At 36.7% G+C, this 22339-nt stretch overlaps 1 protein-coding gene across 1 annotated transcript in view; it reads left to right on the top strand.

The window, feature by feature from the left end:
- Positions 1–22339, top strand: part of ADAM9 (ADAM metallopeptidase domain 9) — a 136566-nt gene that overhangs the window by 1623 nt on the left and 112604 nt on the right. Inside the window, 2 exon segments of the mRNA NM_001195402.1 lie at positions 8190–8287; positions 11290–11348. Of these exon segments, the coding sequence (NP_001182331.1) occupies positions 8190–8287; positions 11290–11348 (157 nt within the window).

Below are 22339 nucleotides of genomic sequence, written 5' to 3'. Positions count from 1 at the left end.
ACCATGACTTTAACAGTTTCTGGCCAATCCTTCATTTAAGCGTAGGTATGCTTTCTTCACACTTTAGTCAACATTTATCGAGTTCCTGTATTCACCATGCTTAATGCTTATGGAAGGGCAAAAGGTGTGCTAAGTCTTTCTGGGAGGTATATAAAACCTTGGGGAGGTTTTATAGTATAAGCAGTATTTGAAGTCATCTACATCAGGGAGTGTTCAAGTCAAAGGATAGGAGTGTGTTCTAAGGAGAAGAAAGTGTTCTTTTGCAAAAGTATGGAGGGATGAAAGCACATGACTTGTTAGGGAATGAAGAGAATGTCTGCAGGTGGTTGTATGAAAGGGGAGGCAAGGAAGAAGCTAAGGTAGGTTGGTACTGGTTGGGTAGAGCCTTCTATTCCATGCTGAGGGGTTTGGACTTTACCTATGGGAAGTTCTTCGGGAAAAAAATGTTTTTAAACATTAAACATATGACACAGGCTCCAGGATGGCTCAGTTGGTTAAGCGCCTGCCTTCGGCTCAGATCATGATTCTGGCTTAGGTCATGACCCTGGGGTCCTGAGATGGAGCCCCACATTGGGGCTTCCCTGCTCTGTGGGAAGCCTGGTTCTCCCTCTCCTCCCCTCTCATGCTCTCTCTCGCTATCTCTGTCACTATCTGTATGTCTCTCTCAAACAAATAAAATCTTAAAAAAAAAAAAGAAAATACAGGTATGACATAACTAGATTTTCGATTAAGGTAATTGGCAAAGCAGTGGAGGACAGAATACAGGAGGGAGAGACTGGAGGCTGGGAGAGACCAGTTGAGAGGCTTTTGTAATAGTGAGCAGTGAGTCAACTCATGTTTCTCTAGGGGAATGTTCCTCCAAAATCAGCTGACTAAATTTTTGCAATACAGGATGTTTAAAACATGCACTGAAACATTTTCTGCTAATGAGCAGGAATTTGAGGACTCAATAAGTACTATCCACACATTAGTTACACTAGAAGTTGAATAGGTTTTGGTAGGCTCTTTACTACCACTTATAACACTGTCTCAAAGAGGAAATGCAGTATAAATTCCAAAGGGCTGACACTTACAGTAAACTTAAAAAAACCCCAGCAAACTGAGACTGACAAAGGTAACTTTATATCATTGTGGAAAAAATAACAAAGGGAATTGGGCATGAAACCTTTTCAGATTTTCTCTTTTAAGGTAGTGAATTATGGTGCAGACCTAGGTTTGTTTTCTTTCTTTCTTTCTTTCTTTCTTTCTTTCTTTCTTTCTTTCTTTCTTTCTTTCTTTCTTTCTTTCTTTCTTCTTTTTTTTTAAGACTAGTCTTCTAAAGACATTGAGTTTTAAAGCTTACTCATGGTGAATCACTATAAAACAAATACGTAGTAAGAGCTTAAGTCCATACTAATTCTTGGGTGCCAGCAAATTATTTGAATTTGATATCTTTGTGTTTTGCTGTATAGTACAATGTAGTCTTCTAAGTTTTAAGGTAGTTTGGCTTTCAACTTCTAAGTGAAAAATAAAACATAATTAAAATATATACAAAACAAGTCACTGAATTCAAGACAGTTTTCAAAAAGAATTTTAAATTTTATTTCACTAAAGTTGACTTTATATTTGTTTTTTTTGTTAAAAATCCTGGTTTATTATAGAATTTCCCTGAAGATGGAAGCTCTAAGTAACTGAAAGCTTTTTCTTGGAATATGCACAACCTCAAATATATGACATGGATAGCCTCATGATATTTTTTTCCTTTTGATATGTAGTATATCTCAGATTCTTGGAGTTATGCCATCCTTTGACTCAGTGTAATAGGACTGCCTCAAAAATAAGTCTGGTCCTCTTAGTATCACTTTGAATTGTACAGTCTTTTTTGTATGTTGAAATTATTCTAGTTTATTTCTCATTTTGTGACATTGTTATTTTATTTTATTTTTTTTGTGACATTGTTATTTTTGTCAAGCCATTTTTCTGAAGTGATCACATGTGGGGTACTGCTTGAATCAGAACTGTTAAGAATGAGCTAGGAAATCTGAAAAGTTCATTTAATTTGGTCAGTTGTTAAATATACAATTGTTTTGTATTTGTTTATGTTTATCTTAATATAAGAATTAGAGTATTTTAGTTTATAATAAGTAGACATGATGCCACTGCCAGATATTTGTCATACTGTAGGATAGTGTATGGGAAATGCCTTTTTTTCCTTTGGCACATTTTTCTTTTAATGAGATTTTTCATGGTTTAACTCATTTTAGGAGGTCCCCCCTTCCCTTTAAAGGAGCTCCTTAGAACCCTCATGCAAGTACACCCCTGGAGAACCTGCTCCATTGGCTTCACTGATACATTAGAATCCTGTTGTTAATAGAAGCTGTGATCCCACCTACCTGAGAGGGGTGGCTAAGCAGTCTATGGCAGAGCCATACAATGAAATAGAGCATTGCCATTAAAATGACAAATGCGTGAACCATGTGGATTTCTGGAGAATTGATATAAAAGATATTAATCATAAAAATAAAGCTTAATTCAGATTGTACATGATAAATAACAATTAGGAGATCTGTTATGTATGGCTGTAAAGATAAGTCATTTATTCAACATGTAGTCATTGAAACTTAACTGTACCAGGGCAGGAAACACATGATCCATAAGATATATATATATATATATATATATATATATATATATAGACACACTTATAAGGTATCGTCCTTTGTCTCAAGAAACTGAAATTCCTTGCTAGAAGAACTTAAGTTCTCAAGGGAATTAAATCTTGTAAGTGGTTGGTGGTTTTCCCAAAGGGGCGCTTAAAAAAATGAACAACAGCAAAAGCTCTATTTCTTTTTAAATATGAATAGAGGTAAATGTAAAAAAATTATAACACTCAAAAAATGTAAGAAGGTAGGACATAGCAGTGGAAATTATAATTATTTTTGAATATACTTATTAATAAATGATATGTATTTATTTGGGATTGATCTTGTGAATGCAATGGAACTCTGTGGTTCAAAGTAACAGGGTTTTATGGGTCTAATTGCAGTAATTTCTCTTTTAAAATAATTCGGGCAACAAAATTATTTTATTCATGCTGTATGTGGAATTCAAGTTTATCTTCTATAGTGAAAGTATTTAAAGGTGGCTAATTGTTTACATAATAGGCAGGAAGGAAAGGAGAAAAGCCCATGGCTGAGAGTTCACATTTGTTTGCTTTGCAATTAAGTAGAGTTCTTTTAACTTGTTTCCTTCTACTCTAGTTACTATTATGAAACATATACTTAAACTTTCTCCAAACACAGTTTATGAAAAGATCTAAGGAGTTAGAGGAAGAAAGAAGTGCAGCTAACACCCTTTCCTTTCTTTCGTGAAGTTGAAGACTCTTTTAAGTTTCATGTTTCAGCTCTTATTTTTATCTCCAGCCCATGCTTCCTAATAATGTGATTTTTGATGGTGTGCTTATTTTGTCAAATCTAAAATCACAAATTTGTATTCTCTGTCTAGTTGACTGTACTAAGATTTTAATTTTCATTGTGAACCATATCTGTAGTGGTTTTCAACTGGGGGCAGTGTTGCCCCCAGAAGATATCTGGGGGATATTTTTAGTTGTCACACTGATGATTCTTGTGGCATCTAGTGGGTAGAAGCCATGAAAGCTACCTTGCATTGCAGAAGGCAGCCCCCCACAGCAAAGAATTTTCTGGCCCCAAATGTCAGCAGTGCTGAGGCTGAAGCCTTATACAAATAATGTGCATGTAATGTACTTCCTTTCTAGTAACATGGGAAACATGTTATTTAGTTCCCATGAGAAGGTTGCTATTATTTGGAATTTAAAAAAAAAAGGGAATTTGGGAGAAAATATGTATATTTCTTATGATGTTCAAGAACTCCCTTTGGCATTCAGAAATATCCTTGGATTTTATTTTATTTTTTAAAAAGCTTTTATTTATTTATTCATGAGAGAGAGAGGCAGAGACACAGGCAGAGGGAGAAGCAGGCTCCATGCAGGGAGCCCGACACCGGACTCTATCCTGGTTCTCCAGGACCACACCCTGGGCTGAATGCTGCTCTAAACCGCTGAGCCACCGGGGCTGCCCAGATCCTTGGATTTTAAAACCAAGAAGTCAAGATTGGAATAACGGCTCGACATACAGAGGTTATTTTTGGGTACTATAATTTTGAAGATCTTATTAAAAATAAATGATTAATTGTGTTGTTTTTCTCTTTTAAAATGAGAAAAACAGAATATTGTTGTACCTTACTTTCCTATATCTTATTTTATTTTCCTATATTGGATTGTTATTCCTATTTTCCTATATTGAATTGTTATTCTTTACTAACAGTCTCACAGAAAAGATCCATGGTTTCAGACCCTGCCTGAAACTAGCTGTATAACACTATAAAGTCATTTAATGTTTCAATTTGAAAACTCTTCAGGGGATCCCTGGGTGGCGCAGCGGTTTGGCGCCTGCCTTTGGCCCAGGGCGCGATCCTGGAGATCCGGGATCGAATCCCACGTCAGGCTCCCGGTGCATGGAGCCTGCTTCTCCCTCTGTCTGTGTCTCTGCCTCTCTCTCTCTGTGTGTGACTATCATAAATAAATAAAAATTAAAAAAAAAAAAAAAAAGAAAACTCTTCAAATATCTGTCTGCCCAGTTGTAGTTCTCTTTTCTGAGACATGTCTTTTTCTCAATGATGTTTCTTCTGAGTTGTGATTAAAAAAACTTGAGTTGTTTAGCTTCTAGTGTTAATCGTTGCCTGAACCTGTTCGTGTATATATCCTTGACTATAATGATTTATTTAAAAAGCTTTTTAGCTTGAAATAATTCTAGAGTCACAGGAAGTTGCAAATCAATGTAGACAATGATTTACTTTTTGTCACACAAAGCGTCTAATCTCTTACCCACTAAAATAATTTTATTCCTGTCAACTGTTTGCACCACTTGGGACAGAACAGGAACTTGCAAAAAACTCAGACCGCCTGGAACACCAAAGGCAATAAGGCATTTCTCTAGTCCAGCTTGCAGGTGACTGCACGTGATCAGGAAGCCAGAAGCCGCAAGCTAGAAACAAGCTCCAGGACCCAATTTATAGCAGGTGTGCTCCTACAAAAACCAGAGCAGACCAGTCAGAGCCAAATAGATCCCAGCTCTGATCTATTGCTGACTTTTCTCCTCAATGTAATGCTAAAAATTATGCCCAGAGGTGGAAACTAACATGCAAATAAAACCTACCTCGTTTGAAGCATGGTTTGTCAGGTGTGCCTGTGGGCCCAACTTCCTGTGTTTCCCTGACCCTACATGCCTGGATGTCACTCCTTTCCTGCCTCAGCCACTTTTAAAACTTTCCCTGGCCATTGTTCAGGGAGCCAGGCCAAGGACACTTTGCTTTATGCTATCTGCCTTTTGCTCCAGCAGAAGCCCCTGATAAAAGCCTTGCATGAAAATTCCTGTTTGGCTTCTTGTCAGTTTCTGTTGCCCAGAGAGCCCAAGAGTCCGGTTCTGTAACATCACAGTGCCTGTCCTAGTAGTTGAACAGATTATTATGATCCAGAGTAAAATTAAGGTAATATTGAAACTTGTATTTTTAAGAATTTGAAAACAACAAAGATCATTGGAGGTTTATTCTGGTTGAAAGAGTAGTCCTGTTTCCAGTTAAAATGGGATTAAGGATACTCTATTTAGTGATTTAAAGCCTGTATCTATTAAGGCCGTGGATTTCTTTTGACACGGTTCCCAATGAACAACTCCAAATATCTGAATGATATTTTATCATAATATGTTGTAAAGATGCCTTGGATTAGACCATGGTCACTTTTGTGAGTAATGGAGTCCTTTCTGAGGTTTTTATTTAGTGACTGAAAGCCACACTTAGGTAGTATAATATGCCATATTATAAAGACATAATGGGTTTAAAACTGAGTAATGAATTTGAAAATTGTAGTATGATATATATTGTATTGGATAGGATACAATATGTTTTCCTAATATATCTTTTAAAATCCCAAACTAGATGAGATTATAGACATTTTTTTTATCTACAATGATATCTTGGAGAAAGTTAGCTGTAAATGCTTCATTTTAATCTGTATTTGAGAAATCTGAGGGACATAAACAATGAATGAGTGAATGAGCACACAGGTTGGCGCCAAAGGAGGAGAGTGGGAGTTGGGAGACAGAGCAAGAAGGAATGGTAGTCTTCTAGGTGTGAGGTTAGTAAGGCTAATGAAAAGGAAGGAGCTTTGGGAGATGCTAGATAATCAGTACTTTAAATGGTTATGCTTTTGTATTGAAGGACTACTATTTTTTTCCTCCTTATAATTTCAGAAGTAAGATTATGAATTATTCATTGTAAAAACATTTGAACAATACAGACATAGTAGGGGGTACAGGAAATAAGTCCCAAGTCCTTATCTCAGTGCTCCATATCTTTCTCTGTCTGTTTATATCTAAACCACATTCTGGAGGCTTAACACTAGCATACACAAAGAGAAAGACTGAGGGAAGAACAGACACGTTCTTCACTCAGTGGATCAGTGTATGAGATAATTTCATCAAGTGGAATTTCTTCCACAAATAAATACCCAAAAGGGGGTAGGAAGGGAAGAGGGACTTCCATAAGTTAAAGACTTATAAAATGCATGGACCTGTTGGGATCCTAATTCAACAAATCAATGGAGAAAAAAACAAATTCTGAAATAATCAGGGAATTTTGATGATCCCAAGAAATTATTGTTAGTATTTTTTATGTGTAATAACCATACCGTGGATAAGGTTTCTTTTTAAAGTCCTTGTGTCTTAGACATTGATTCAGAATATTCATGGACAAAATTATATGATGCCTAGGATTTGCATCAAAATAATCCAGTGTGTGTTTGAGGGAGGAGATACGTATGAAATTACGTTGAAGTTGGGTAATGGGTACACATGAGTTCATTAGTCTTCTCTCTGCTGTTGTGTATGTTTAAAATTTTCTATAATACAAATGTTTTAAAGTAGTTACCTGTAGGGAGTGGGATGAAGGAGAGACTTTTACTTTTCACTTTAATCAACTCTGCAGTATAACATTTATGAAATATATTGTATTGCATATATGTAAGACTATAAAATGTTAGAAGTAAACATAAATATCATGAGTAAGTGTACCAAACTTGTTTGAAGGATTATCACAATGGAATAGATCCACTGAGTGAAAATGTCTTTTCTTCCCTCAATCTTCCTGTTTGTGTGTGCTAGTCTTAAGCCTCCTCATACTGAATACTGTTTAGATATATACAGACATATAGAGATATGGAATTTTCATCCATGGTCCTTAGGTGGTTACTGACCACCTACTTCATCAAGTTCACTGCCAAAATTGGCATGCCGTCAGCAATGATGCTGGAAGAGATACTGTGTTGGGTATATTGAGAGACTTTTTTTAAAAATTAAAAAAAAATTTTTTATTGAGAGACTTTGTGTAAAAGTCTCTAATGTTTTCCTAAGGGATTTACTGGGGCAATTTTGATTATACTCCATTTTTGCTCACATGAGGACTTTGGAACCCAAGCTCCACTTAGATATGATTCCACTGAACAGGATTGGATTGGGAGTATTTCTGCATGATTGTTTGAGTTCTTCACTGTTAATAAATTTTATCGGAAGTTTTTGTTTATAGGACACATTAGTGGCAGGAATATATTTTAATTGCTACATTGGTACATGTATATTTATTAGAGTTAATCTATCAGGCATTGAAAGCAACATATCCCTCTGATTGTCTTTGTTTCATAAGTGTTCCAATACCATCACAAGGAGTGTCAGTCATGGGTGAGGATGGAAAATGGGAGATGAGTGCACAGTGCTAGGCTCCACATGCCTTCTTCCCATTTCCCCACCAAAGCATGTCTTTTTTTTTCTTTCTTCTGTATATACCTTAAGATTTAAGAAAAAGGGTTAATGAAGTTTATGGCAAAAAATTGTTTGAAAATGATTGCTGTGTTTATACTGTGAAGATTTACATCCTTTCTAAGGCAGTATATTTTCCCCTTCATACTTATCGGGTATATTGCTTCTTTTTGTGTAAAAAATATATATACATACATACATGTATATGAATGTCACATGATTTTTCTGTGATTTGGGCACTCAGCTTTTGATTTCCATTACATTTTGGTACCATTTGGTTTTTCACATTCACTTGTTATATAATGTTTATTCCCTTTTCTGTAGGCTTTCAACAGACCTCACATCTCTCTTCTTATGAAATTATAACTCCTTGGAGATTAACTAGAGAACGAAGAGAAGCCCCTAGGCCCTATTCAGAACAGGCAAGTTATCTTTTGAAAAGAATGTATGTATTTAAATTTTACTTTTCTTTAAAAGATGACTGTCATTTTCAGCAGGGATTGTGTTGGCCAGTGAAGAGCACACCACCATATATATGGTGCATTATTCTAGTAAGTGATATATTGATCATTAGCTTTATTTATTTATTTATTTATTTATTTATTTATTTATTTATTTATTTATGATAGTCACACACACAGAGAGAGAGAGAGGCAGAGACACAGGCAGAGGGAGAAGCAGGCTCCATGCACCGGGAGCCCGACGTGGGACTCGATCCCGGGTCTCCAGGATCGCGCCCTGGACCAAAGGCAGGCACCAAACCGCTGCACCACCCAGGGATCCCGATCATTAGCTTTTAAAAAAGACGAATAGTTACCTTGAAACATAACAGAATGAGATAGTTAAATTAAATTCTATGGCCAGGATAGGATGCTGATTATATAGATTTCTAACCTTTTTCTCACTGGTGAAGGTTACAGTGGTCTTTTCATAACAATAAAAATTAATCTCTCTTAGTTTATGATAGGTAGAATACATCACACTATATCTTTACAGACTCTGGAAAATAATAGTGTGTTATATGTATATATTTCACATATGGGAATGTTTATTCAAAAGTGAGTTCTATCTCCATATCAGAAGAAACATTATTGTGCTGTTAATGGGGTAACCAATGCACAAAAATTATTTTTTATACTATTTTTTCCTACTGTAAAGTTCAGAAATAATACATTTGGAATTCAATTGATTTTGCAAACTCTTCAACTTTACGGAAGTATAATTTAACTTTATTATAATTTAACAGTAATAGGTAATGAAGGATAGAATTTAGCTTATTATTGTTGAACTGCTGGTATATCCATAAATAGAAGGCTGCTTGTACATTGTGTAGGGAGGGCCTTGTAAAAAGAACGCTGGAGTTTAGAGTTGGGAGCTTTTAATTTAGCCCTCCCTCTGAGTACTGCCACTAGTCGAGTAGATCATTCAACTCTAGTTCTTCTCTATAAGTAAGGAATAAATGGCCTTACAATATATAATTCTTCCTTGGTTTTGTTTTGAACTGGACATTCTACCATTTGATTATGTTTTGCCTTAGAATAGAATGAATGTGTACTTGCTTCATTATTTTCCTCCTTTTCTTCACTTTTTAGCACAGGGACTATGCTTTCTACTTTATTGTGTCTGTGACTTTATCTGCATCAGTGTTGTATCATAAATGTATGTGATCATAATAAATGTTATTCATGTGCCCTGATAAATATTTGGAGAAGTTGAAGCAGTTTGGGCACTGGAGACATGGCAGTGAACAAAACATAAAATTCATGTTCTTAGGGAGTTTTCCATACTAGTGGGATGGCGATGGGGGGAGGAGACAATAGACAAATATTATAGATTAATAATATGGTTTACTTACAGTTCTTGAGAAAATTATACCAGGAAGGTGGATAGTAAGTGCTGGAAGTGAGGGTAGGGATGGGGTTAGAGGGTTTGTGGTTTTAATAAGGCAGACTGGGAAAGCCTTATTGAGAAGCTGACCCTTCTGTAAAGACCAGAAGCAGGGGAATGAGCAATCCAGGCAGATATTTGGGGAAGGAATATAGTATCACAAAATAATTCTCAGACTCTTCAGAATTCTTCTCAGATCATATGACAGAGGTGCTTTTATATCCTATGATTGGCCACGGTCAAAAAGGATAGAACAGCACATGCCAAAACTGACAATGGAAGGGGCTTGGTGGTGGTGGTTTTCTTTCCTTTCTTTTGTTTTATTTTTAATTTTGATTATTTTCTTATTGAAGTACAATTAACATACAATGTTATATTAGTTTCAGATGTACAGTATAATGAGTCAGTAGTTCTCTGCATATACTCACCATGATGAGTGAAATCACCAAACAATATTATTACCACCTTATTGACTCTATTCCCTATGCTGTACTTCTCATCTCCGTTGTCTTACTTATTTTGTCACTGGAAGGTTGTACCTAGGAGCTTGGTATTTTTGATGCCTACGTTGAGATCAAGGTAGATCACAGCTCACACTCAGGTTGTGAAAATAGAGCACCAGGATTTGTCACTTTGTGGAGGTGTTAGAAGTGGGCTTTTAGTGAGCCCTAGAAGAAGGGAATCATACTATTCCTTGGCAAAATGTTACCCTAGAGTCCAGAAACAGTAAGGAAAATCAGAGGACACTTCTGATATTATTTATTTAGTTCCTCTATGACTTTTTCTTTTATTAGAGTTAAGGCAGAGTGGAATCTCATAGTTCTAGTGATCACATTAAGTGCTTCTGACTAATGAAGTGGTGAGTTGCTGGGGATGTTGTTTGGGGTAGAGAAGAGGGACCCATGAACTTGAGAGTAAGTGCAGGTTATTTTACCTCAATTCATTGACTCAAATACTGTCAGTTGTAAGGCACACCATCGTATAATACACCACTAACAAGGAAAGAAACAGAGTCCTGTTCGACTGCTGGGCCTCTGTATGATGCATCCTGATTTCAGAGATGTTCATTTGAAGGGGATAAATTTAATCAGAAGTGATGAAATGTGGTAAGCTGTGTGAAGATATGAAATCATGAGTGCATGAATTTCAACTTTTTGGGTAATGAACTAGAGACAGTCTCTTGAAACTAAGAAATTCACTTCACTTAAACAAAAGGTTTTACACTGTAGGTAGTACATGGCCAGATTTCACAGAAATAATTCCTGAAGTTATAGCTGAAATATAAATGAATTTAAGGAGAGTTTAGATGGACATCAGATGATTTCTGCAATAGGTTATTTAAAGGAAGGTTGGGATGACTAGAGTATCTTTTTATTATTTAAAAGTAGTTACAAGGTTCTGTAAAACAATTTCAGTTGGAGCTAAATGATTTTATTTAGGATGGAATTTCCAGTGTCTTATAAAATACCAGTTGTGAAAAGTAATTTATAAGATGGTATTTTATTGTGGTTTTTTTTTTTTCCTTCTCTGCATTTAGGTGTCTTATATCATTCAAGCTGAAGGAAAAGAGCATATTATTCACTTGGAAAGGAACAAGTAAGAAATTTAATTTTCTTTGGCTTTTTGGTAGTTTGTTTAAAAAATAGTATGTTTTTAAAGATAGTAAGCTTTAAGTTGTTTATTTAAATAGTCTACTTAGCTAGATATTATTCAGTAGATTAATAAAAAGATGAGAAAAACAAGAGTAGTAGTATGGAAAAGCCATACTATTTTGGGTTTCAATTAATATTAGAACAAGGAAAAATATATTAAAGTCAAAGAAAGTTGTATTTCAGAAGAAAACTTTTTAACTGTGATCAGCCCAAGGAACAACTGAACAGGGACAAAGAAATCTTTAATAGTTATGCCAATCTGCTACTACTGCCGTATCAAAATACCACAGACTTAAAAAAAAGGAAGTTTATTTTCTCACAGTTCTGGAGACCAGAAGTCCAAGATCAAGGGGCCAGCTGGGCTGGTGTCTGGAGGGTCTCTCCCCTTGAGTTGCAGATGGCCATCTTCTCATGCTGTGCTCACATGGCTTTCTTGGTATGGGTGGGGGTGGGGGCTGTGGAAGGAGCAAGCTCTCTGATATGTCTTCTCATAGGGACACCAATCTTGTCAGCTGAGGACCTCACCCTTATGACATTTTTCAACCATAATCACTTCCTTATTAGCTCCATTTCCAAATATAGCCACATTGGCTATGAGGGCTTCAACATATGAGGTTTTTCTGCAAAGGTTGAGAGTAGGGAGAGGGGACACAAGAGTAGTCTCTTACCTCTCCCTTTTAATCCTTTCTCCACATTTTGATATATTTTCACCTGATCCCACTTTGGTAATCTGTATTCTTTGGCTGCCTTTTTGAAATGCCAAGTTTGTAACCATGGTGAGTCACCGTCATCTACTTTCCTGTGGCCTGTCTCTCCCCTTTCCTTTTCTTCTTTCTTTTCTTCTTTCTTTCTTTCTTTTTCTTTCTTTTCTTCTTTCTTTCTTTCTTTCTTTCTTTCTTTCTTTCTTTCTTTCTTTCTTTCTTTCTTTCTTTCTTTCTTTCTTTCTTCTTTCTTTCTTTCTTTCTTTCTTTCTTTCTTTCTTTCTTTCTTTTCTTTCTTTCTTTCTTTTCTTTCTTTCTTCTTTCTTTCTTCTTTCTTCTTAGATTTATTTATTTCTTTTAGAGAGGGAGAGAGAGAGAGAGAGCATGCCTAAGCTTGAGGGGTGGAGGGAAAAGGAGAGAGTCTCTAGCGGACTCCATGCTGTGTGCCGAGCCTGATGTGGGGCTCGATCTCATGACTCTGAGATCATAACCTAAGTCAAAACCAAGAGTCACACACTTAACTGACTGAGCTACCCAGGCTTTCCCCCTTTCCCTTTATACAGCAAAACTTCCAATATCTTTAGCGAAAGATCCTAGGGAAAGAGCCACCTAATAAGCCCATTTACAATGAGGTGTGAATGAGGGGATGTAAAGTGTTTCTAAGGAAGCATCGGCCTGGAACCTCTCAGCAGCCTCTGAGAGTTTTTGTCAGACATGCAAATTCACCGGACTAACCCTAGAATGAACCAGAATTTTGGAAGGTGTCATAGCAACCTGTGTTTTAACAAGCTTTCCAGATGAGTTTTGTTCATCCTCAAGTTTGAGGAAAACTTTATCTAGAAGAGGATGTTAACCCAAAGGATTTGAATTGCTCTGGCAGAATTTCAGGCAGTGCAGCAGATATTGTCAGACAGACTTTCTGAAGCCTTCTACTGTATTTGATGGACATTAGCATTTATTGAACATTTTCTATATTCCAGGCACTGTATTAGGTACTTTTAGGTATATTATTTATTTAATTCTCACAAAATTCCTGAAGGATCTTGCTTCACTATAATGTAATAATGTCAATATGTAAAAAATATCTAATAGGGGATCCCTGGGTGGCTCAGTGGTTTAGCGCCTGCCTTTGGCCCAGGGCGTGATCCTGGAGTCCCAGGATCGAGTCCCACATCGGGCTCCCTGCATGGAGCTTGTTTCTCCCTCTGCCTGTGTCTCTGCCTCTCTTTCTCTGTCTTTCATGAATAAATAAATAAACAAAATCTTTAAAAAAATATCTAATAGGTCTAAATATTTTCTTCTCTTTCTTTCTGTAGGAGATGTAAATTAATTAAAATTATGTCAATAAAATAATACAGTTGATCCTTGAACAATATGAATTTGAACCAATGAGTCAACTTATAGGTGGATTCTTTTCAGTAAATATATGTACAATACTGTAGATGTATTTTCATTTCCTTATGATTTCCTTTTTTTTTTTTTTTTTTTTTTTTTTGAGACAAAGTGCTAGCACAGGATGGGGAGGGTGGGGAGAGTGGTAGAGGGAGAGGGAGAGAGCAAAGGCAGGTTCTCTTAGGCAAATTCTCTGCCCAGTGTGGAGCTCACCATGGGCCTCAAATCTTACAACCCTGAGATCATGACCTGAGCTGAAATCCAAAGTCGGACACTTAACTGACTGAACCACCCAGGTACCACCTTATGATTTTCTTGGTGACATTTTCTTTGGCTTACTTTATTGTAAGGATATAGCATATGATACATACAATGTGTAAAATGTGTGTTAATTGGCCACTATGTAAGGCTTCTGGTCAACAGTGGGCTGTTAGTAGTTAAGTTTTTGGGGAATCAAAAATTCTATCTGGGTTTTTTCTCCAATTCCTGCTGACTTTCTGCCGGGCCCATTTCCTTTCCCTTATTGGCATAATTTTGCCAAGGGTAATTTGGAACTTCGTTGTCCTCTTTGGGAAACTTGAGATCTTCCCATCTTGACTCCCGATACCTCTGCTTCTGCTCTTTCTTCCTCCTCTTATCACCTTCAGTCTTTCCTCTAGTTTCTTTGAATTCTTTGAGATGTACCTCTTCCAGCCCCTGCTACCTCCAACCCTCTGTCCACCCTGTTGACCTTTCCTTTCCCATTTCAGCCCCTCTGCTTTCTATAGCCCCTGGAATTGTAGGCACCTTGGCCTCCACTGGGGCCTCTCAAGGGAGCCAGGCACCCCTGAAAGCAGCTCTCTGAGGCTCAGAAGAGGAAAAAAAAGCTATTTGGAATAGAGTTGGACAGTTTGTCTACTCATGGACTTTGGAAATGTCCAAACAGCGCTTAGACGTCTTCTCAGTCACTCCCCTAAAATGTAATCGATTTCCTTCATAAGAGTCATAGCACAGAAAAAAAAAAAATTAAAGTCTCCACAGTTACTGGTAGGCGGGTCACCTCAACTTGGTCCATTTGCCACAAACATAATTCGGATGAAAATGCAAGGTGGAGATAAACCAGTGAGATCATATTACTGTTTTACTGGCTTATGGCTAATATTTTGGAATGGAAGCTATAAGATTCTATTTGTATGTATCTGTATTATATGTGTTTATACATATGTATGTTATGGATGTGTGGTAGTTTCCCGCCTCTGGATGGTATTACGAAATTAATTTAAGAAATCCCTTAAAGGAGGGGTGCCTGGGAGGCTCAGTCAGTTAGGTGTCTGGCTCATGATTTTGACTCAGATCATGATCTTATGGGTGGTGACACTTAATATAAATTTAATTAAAACTCAGAAATATAGAAGCGAACCCTAATCTTTGTTTTTTTAAGTTCACATGATTTGGGATAATCTTTGGTAAATAAAGTTAGCTTTAAAATTACTGATAAAGTTATTGGTAAACTGACAATTTCAGAGTTATCAGCATTAAATATGTAATTTAGATACAAAGTTTTTTTTCTACCTACATTTACTAATCAAACAAATTTATATTATCTCTGCTGGATGTTTAAGATTATAAACTGTAAATCTAACCTAAAAAATGTATTAATAAAAGGAATTGCTTAGTGCATGTCAAGCACAGCAGTTAAAAAGGAAAAATTGTATGTATAACTTTGTAGGTTCTTTAGGTTGTTTGCTTCTGTGAAATTTTTTTTTTTTGTACTTGCTTGACTTGTTAATAGGAAAAATTAGTTAAGATGTGCATGGTTAGCTTTGTTTAGTTAATGTCTTATGAAGTTTTCATGTAATTCAAGCAGAATTATTAAGATCAAGTAAATTAAATAGATATAAATGGGATAAAACGGTATAAATGAACTCAGTGATCATCCTGTTTTATAATAGGTCTCCTTAAAAATAGTTTCAAAAACCTTTTTCATAACTTTATTATTTTTTTTTAATTTTTTTTTAAAAAATTATTTATTTATTTATTTATTTATTTATTTATTTATTTATTTATTTATTTATGATAGTCACAGAGAGAGAGAGGCAGAGACATAGGCAGAGGGAGAAGCAGGCTGCATGCACCGGGAGCCCGACGTGGGATTCGATCCCGGGTCTCCAGGATCACGCCCTGGGCCAAAGGCAGGCACCAAACCACTGCGCCACCCAGGGATCCCTTTTCATAACTTTAAATGTTCAATGTATACTAAGTTAATGAGGGATATGTATTGACTTAGATCTCATTTCCAAATTAGAGAAAATATTGAAGCATTAATTGCTGAACATTAATTTTATTTACCTTTAGCATCTCATTTTTAATATGATATAGAAAAGCTAAAAATATTTGAGTCTGTAAATAAACATAAAATTATACTATGAAAAAGACACATGTCTCTAGGAATTATGAAATGATAATATTCTTAAACTGGTTATAGTATGATAGTATGTGATTATGTGGTACTATGTGAGTTTACAATTGCCTGCTTCCTACTTTTCAGTGAAAAGTTGGGTTTCTGATGGTTAAAAATATGGTCAATATTATGTAAATGAAACCACTAGGAATAATAAGGGTAAGGAAAAAGAGAACTATGCAAGGAAAGTAAGATGTATTTTTGGTAAGATAAGGCATGAAGGATGTGTTTTTGTTAAGGGAAAAAAGAGTAATTTTGTAGTAAAGCGAAAGGACTGATGTTCCAGAATGAGAAAAGAGTAGGACAAAAACTGAACGGATATAAGAAACATTTTTTACAAGCTTTGTGGAAAAGGAATCTTTTCTTTCCTGGTCAAAGCTGGCCAAGACTGGATGGATTTATTTGTAAGGTTTTAATTTTAATTTAATTTATTTATTATTAATTAATTAATTAATTTCTTTTTGGAGTTCAATTTGCCAACATATAGTGTAACACTGAGTGCTCATCCCTTCAAGTGCCCCCCAGTGCCCGTCACCCAGTCACTCCCACCCCCTGCCCACCTCCCTTTCCACTACCCTTGTTTGTTTCCCAGAGTTAGGAGTTTCTCATGTTCTGTCTCCCTTTCTGATATTTCCTTTTTTTTTTTTTAAATAATAAATTTATTTTTTATTGGTGTTCAATTTGCCAACATACAGAATAACACCCAGTGCTCATCCCGTCAAGTGCCCCCCTCAGTGCCCGTCACCAATTCACCCCCACCCCCTGCCCTCCTCCCCTTCCACCACCCCTAGTTCGCCTCCCAGAGTTAGGAGTCTTTATGTTCTGTCTCCCTTTCTGATATTTCCCACACATTTCTTCTCCCTTCCCTTCTGTTCCCTTTCACTATTATTTATATTCCCCAAATGAATGAGACCATATAATGTTTGTCCTTCTCCGATTGACTTATTTCACTCAGCATAATACCCTCCAGTTCCATCCACGTTGAAGCAAATGGTGGGTATTTGTCATTTCTAATGGCTGAGTAATATTCCATTGTATACATAAACCACATCTTCTTTATCCATTCATCTTTCGATGGACACCGAGGCTCCTTCCACAGTTTGGCTGTTGTGGACATTGCTGCTATAAACATCGGGGTGCAGGTGTCCTGGCGTTTCATTGCATCTGCATCTTTGGGGTAAATCCCCAGCAGTGCAATTGCTGGGTCATAGGGCAGATCTATTTTTAACTTTTTGAGGAACCTCCACACAGTTTTCCAGAGTGGCTGCACCAGTTCATATTCCCACCAACAATGCAAGAGGGTTTCCCTTTTTCCACATCCTCTCCAACATTTGTTGTTTCTTGCCTTGTTAATTTTCCCCATTCTCACTGGTGTGAGGTGGTATCTCATTGTGGTTGATTTGTGTATTTCCCTGATGGCAAGTGATGTGGAGCATTTTCTCATGTGCTTCTTGGCCATGTCTATGTCTTCCTCTGTGAGATTTCTCTTCATGTCTTTTGCCCATTTCATGATTGGATTGTTTGTTTCTTTGCTGTTGAGTTTAATAAGTTGCTTATAGATCTTGGATACTATAGTCCTTTATCTGATACGTCATTTGCAAATATCTTCTCCCATTCTGTAGGTTGTCTTTTAGTTTTGTTGACTGTTTCTTTTGTTGTGCAAAAGCTTTTTACCTTGATGAAGTCTCAATAATTCATTTTTGCTTTTGTTTCTTTTGCCTTCATGGATGTATCTTGCAAGAAGTTGCTGTGGCCAAGTTCATAAAGGGTGTTGCCTGTGTTCTCCTTTAGGATTTTGATGGAACCTGTCTCACATTTAGATCTTTCATCCATTTTGAGTTTATCTTTGTGTATGGTGTAAGAGAATGGTCCAGTTTCATTCTTATGCATGTGGATGTCCAATTTTCCCAGCACCATTTATTGAAGAGACTGTCTTTTTTCCAGTGGATAGTCTTTCCTCCTTTGTCGAATATTAGTTGACCATAAAGTTGAGGGTCCACTTCTGGATTCTCTAATCTGTTCCATTGATCTATGTGTCTGTTTTTGTGCCAGTACCACACTGTCTTGATGACCACAGCTTTGTAGTACAACCTGAAATCTGGCATTGTGATGCCCCCAGCTATGGTTTTCTTTTTTAAAATTCCCCTGGCTATTCGGGGTCTTTTCGGATTCCACACAAATCTTAAGATAATTTGTTCTAACCCTCTGAAGAAAGTCTGTGGTATTTTGATAGGGATTGCATTAAATGTGTAAATTGCCCTAGGTAGCATTGACATTTTCACAATATTAATTCTTCCAATCCATGAGCATGGGATATTTTTCCATCTGTTTGTGTCTTCCTCAATGTCTTTCAGAAGTGTTCTATAGTTTTTAGGGTATAGATCCTTTACCTCTTTGGTTAGGTTTATTCCTAGGTATCTTATGCTTTTGGGTGCAATTGTAAATGGGATTGACTCCTTAATTTCTCTTTCTTCAGTCTCATTGTTAGTGTATAGAAATGCCACTGATTTCTGGACATTGATTTTGTATCCTGCCACACTGCCAAATTGCTGTATGAGTTCTAGCAGTCTTGGGGTGGAGTCTTTTGGGTTTTCTTTTTTTTTTTTTTTTTTTTTTTTTTCTTTTGGGTTTTCTACGTACAGTATCATGTGATCTGTGAAGAGGGAGAGTCTGACTTCTTTTTTGCCAATTTGAATGCCTTTAATGTCTTTTTGTTGCCTGATTGCTGAGGCTAGGACTTCCAATACTATGTTGAATAACAGTGGTGAGAGTGGACATCCCTGTCTTGTTCCTGATCTTAGGGGAAAGGCTCCCAGTGTTTCCCCATTGAGAATGATATTTGCCCTGGGCTTTTCGTAGATGGCTTTTATTTATTTATTTATTTTAAATTTGCCTTGGTATCAATAGCACATAGATATCAAACCATTATTTATTTTTTTTCTGTGTTAAAACCAACTTTTCCTTAGGTTATTTGTTTGGTCTTAATAAAAAATTATAAGAAAGATTGTTTTTCTTTACCTTTTAAGTAGTATGCCTGGGAAAACAAGATTTTGTGTTTAAAATAATTTCCTGTGCTTCATATTGATTTGATCATTTGATTAATGAAAATCAGGTCTTCTCAATAGTAAGAGGGTAAGAATTTTTACAACTAGGTAACTTCCTGTATTTGTCTTTGAAATCTTTTAATTGTGACTGGTAATATGGATAACTAAGGATTGTTTCCCAGTAACCTGTGATCCTGTTTAGACAGATGATCAAATCTTCTAACCTTTGTGACAACTTTTCCACTCCATGTCAGCTCTGAGAGGAGTCTTTTTGACCTCAAATTAACTTTTTTTCTAGATGACCCTTGGAAAATCTCATAGGTTTTGTCTCTCTCCTAATAAAAAGAGACATGTTTTACTACTTAGGTTTATTTGATATGTTGAATTAAATGGGAAGCTTTGTCAAATAGGTGATGATAAACTTTTTTAGGTTACATGTGTATGGATATACACGTAACAGGTATATATTGTATTTGTTCATAGAAATTGTAAGATATTCATAGAAATTTGTCAATAACTTTGTTATTATTTTAAGTTGATGTCACAGAAATAATAAAATGTCCTTGTCAATAGCATTATGATGAACTCTATCAGATCTTTAACCACAATAATTCTTTTTTTTTTTTTTTAATAATTCTTTTTAAAGATTTTATTTGTTTATTTGAGACACACACACACACACACACACACACACACACACACACACACATACACCAGAGCATAGGGAGGGGTAGAGGGAGAAGCAGACTCCCCACTGAGCAGGGAGCCCAACCTGGGGCCTGATCCCTGGACTCTGGGATCATGACTTGAGCTGAAGGCAGATGCTTAACCTGAATCACCCAGGCGCCCCTAACCACAATTATTTTTAAGTGTTTTGTCGTTCAGAGACAGTTATAATTTTACTGTGATTCTTCTCTGGAAGTGCTTATAACCAGCTACCGCTTAGAATGGTCCTTGATGGCATGACTTGAAAACTTTGAGACCTGCCATTGGATTGTGTAAGAATTTCCAGAACTAATGAGGAAATAGTTGGATTCTTAAAGACTGCTAACCCAGGATTAAGTAGAACAAGTCTCAATGACATGAGCCTGAATGAACAGATGAGGATGATTATAATTTTTTATAACATTTTGTTTGAAACATTGCTGGTTCTTTAATGCTTTCTTTTTTTTCTAAATTTAAGGAAAACTTTCTCTTTTCTTAAGCTATGTGCAACTTAACAGCAATTTGTAACTTATACCTTGGTAAACAGAACTGAAGCACTGTCTTTCCTTCTGACCTGAGCCCTCCAGAGATTGAAAGCTCTTAGAGAATATTTTTATTTTCATGGCAGCATAGTTATTTACATAAGTTCCTTGAGAATCTGTTCTCCTTGTAACGGGTGCCATTGGAAACCTTAGTTACATACCAAGGTTTTTATCTGGAATGTCATATTTGAGAATGATAGATATCAGATCAGATATGTCCAGACAGCTTTGAGGAACTAAGGTTGACTATAAGGAGCCAAAGTTCATAAACCACACCCCTTGGCAAAATCAGCCTATATCTGGCCTACATGTCTTTTTGTCTTAAAGATGAGTAAGGAAGCTCATTTCTGGCAGGTCCAGGAACCTCAGGGTATTTTGAGAACCTTGAGAAGAGAAGAATTCTCCCATATCTATAGGGAATGCAGGCAAAATCTGGTGGCGAGATCTTGATGCGGCTTCCCAGCCTTGAGAGGCTTTTAAAAGTCCAATCTGAGATTCCTTATGAAATGTTCCAGCAAATCAAACTCAAACAAGGGCCTATGCAGTCAATCACTATTTTTACTGCACTTACGTAAATAATCAGACCAGATGTAATGAAACTAGACTTACTTTGCAAGCAGATTAGTCTTTGAATTATCTTTGACAGAAATAAGGGTAACTGTAGAAGTTTTTTGTTGTTGTTGTTGCAGTAGAAAACTGTAGTGTACCTTTGCTGGCTTGTCTTGCACATTTTGCCGGTGTTTTTTATTTTTATGTTTTCCCCCCAAGATTTATTTATTTATTTTAGATAGAGATACAATGAGTGCATGTGAGCAAGTGGAGAGGCAGAGGGAGAGAGTGAATAGCAAGCAGAATCTGTGCTGAGCATGGAGCCGGACATGAGGCTTGATCTCATGACCCTGAGATCAGGACCTGAGCTGAAATCAAGAGTCAGATGCTCAGCCAACTGAGCCTCCCAGCGGTCCCCCATTTTGCCAGTTTTTTTCCAAATCCTAAAATCTAGTTTCCTCCAATAGCTGGCTTCAGCTCTCCAAATTAACATTTTCAGTTTTTTTCCCTTCTGACTTGGAATCATTGAGAATCAAGACCACCCTTTTCCTGAAGATCTGCAAGCTGAAGCTGGACAAATTGATATAAACTCCAAAAAAAAAAAAAAAAATTTGATCACAACAGATCATATGTGGGCAGCCTTCCTGCCTTCTGCTGTATGGACCATTCAGAAAGTTCACCAGAACACCTGATGCCATCACCAGAGACATTCAAACTGTCAACCAAGAAGATTTGTCAGATGGCTAATGCCATCCTTTACCATGCTTCAAGAACTCCAAATCTAAAAGCTTTGGCTGCTTCCCACTGGATTCAGAAACTTGGTTCTTCTTTTATTTTATTTATTTATTTTTATTTTTAAAGATTATTTATTTATTTATTTATTTATTTATTTATTTATTTATTTATTTATTTATTTATTCATGAGACATGAGAGACACACACACAGAGAGAGGCAGAGACACAGGCAGAGGGAGAAACAGGCTTCATGCACCAGGAGCCCGACGTGGGACTCGATCCGGGTCTCCAGGATCAGGCCCTGGGCTGAAGGCGGCACTAAACCACTGAGCCACCGGGGCTGTCCTTATTTTCTTTTTTAATTTTTTTTTTTTTTATTGGAGTTCAATTTGCCAACATATAGCATAACACTCAGTGCTCATCCTGTCAAGTGCCCCCCTCAGTGCCCATTACCCAATCACCCCAACCCCCCGCCCACTTCCCTTTCCACTACCCCTTGTTCGTTTCCCAGAGTTAGGTGTCTCTCATGTGCTATCACCCTCACTGATATTTCCCAATCATTTTCTCTCCTTTCCCCTTTATTCCCTTTCACTATTTTTTATATTCCCCAAATGAATAGGACTATATAATGTTTGTCCTTCTCAGATTGACTTATTTCACTCAGCATAATACCCTCCAGTTCCATCCATGTTGAAGCAAATGGTGGGTATTTGTTGTTTCTAATGGCTGAGTAATATTCCATCATATAAATACCACATCTTTATCCATTCATCTTTCGATGGACACCGAGGCTCCTTCCACAATTTGGCTATTGTGGACATTGCTGC

The sequence above is a fragment of the Canis lupus genome, chromosome 16, assembly GCF_011100685.1.
Source record: "Canis lupus familiaris isolate Mischka breed German Shepherd chromosome 16, alternate assembly UU_Cfam_GSD_1.0, whole genome shotgun sequence".
In the NCBI taxonomy this organism is placed as follows: domain Eukaryota; kingdom Metazoa; phylum Chordata; class Mammalia; order Carnivora; family Canidae; genus Canis; species Canis lupus.
The sequence above is the reverse complement of the archived record's forward strand: the minus strand, read 5'-3'. Positions and strand labels throughout refer to the sequence as shown.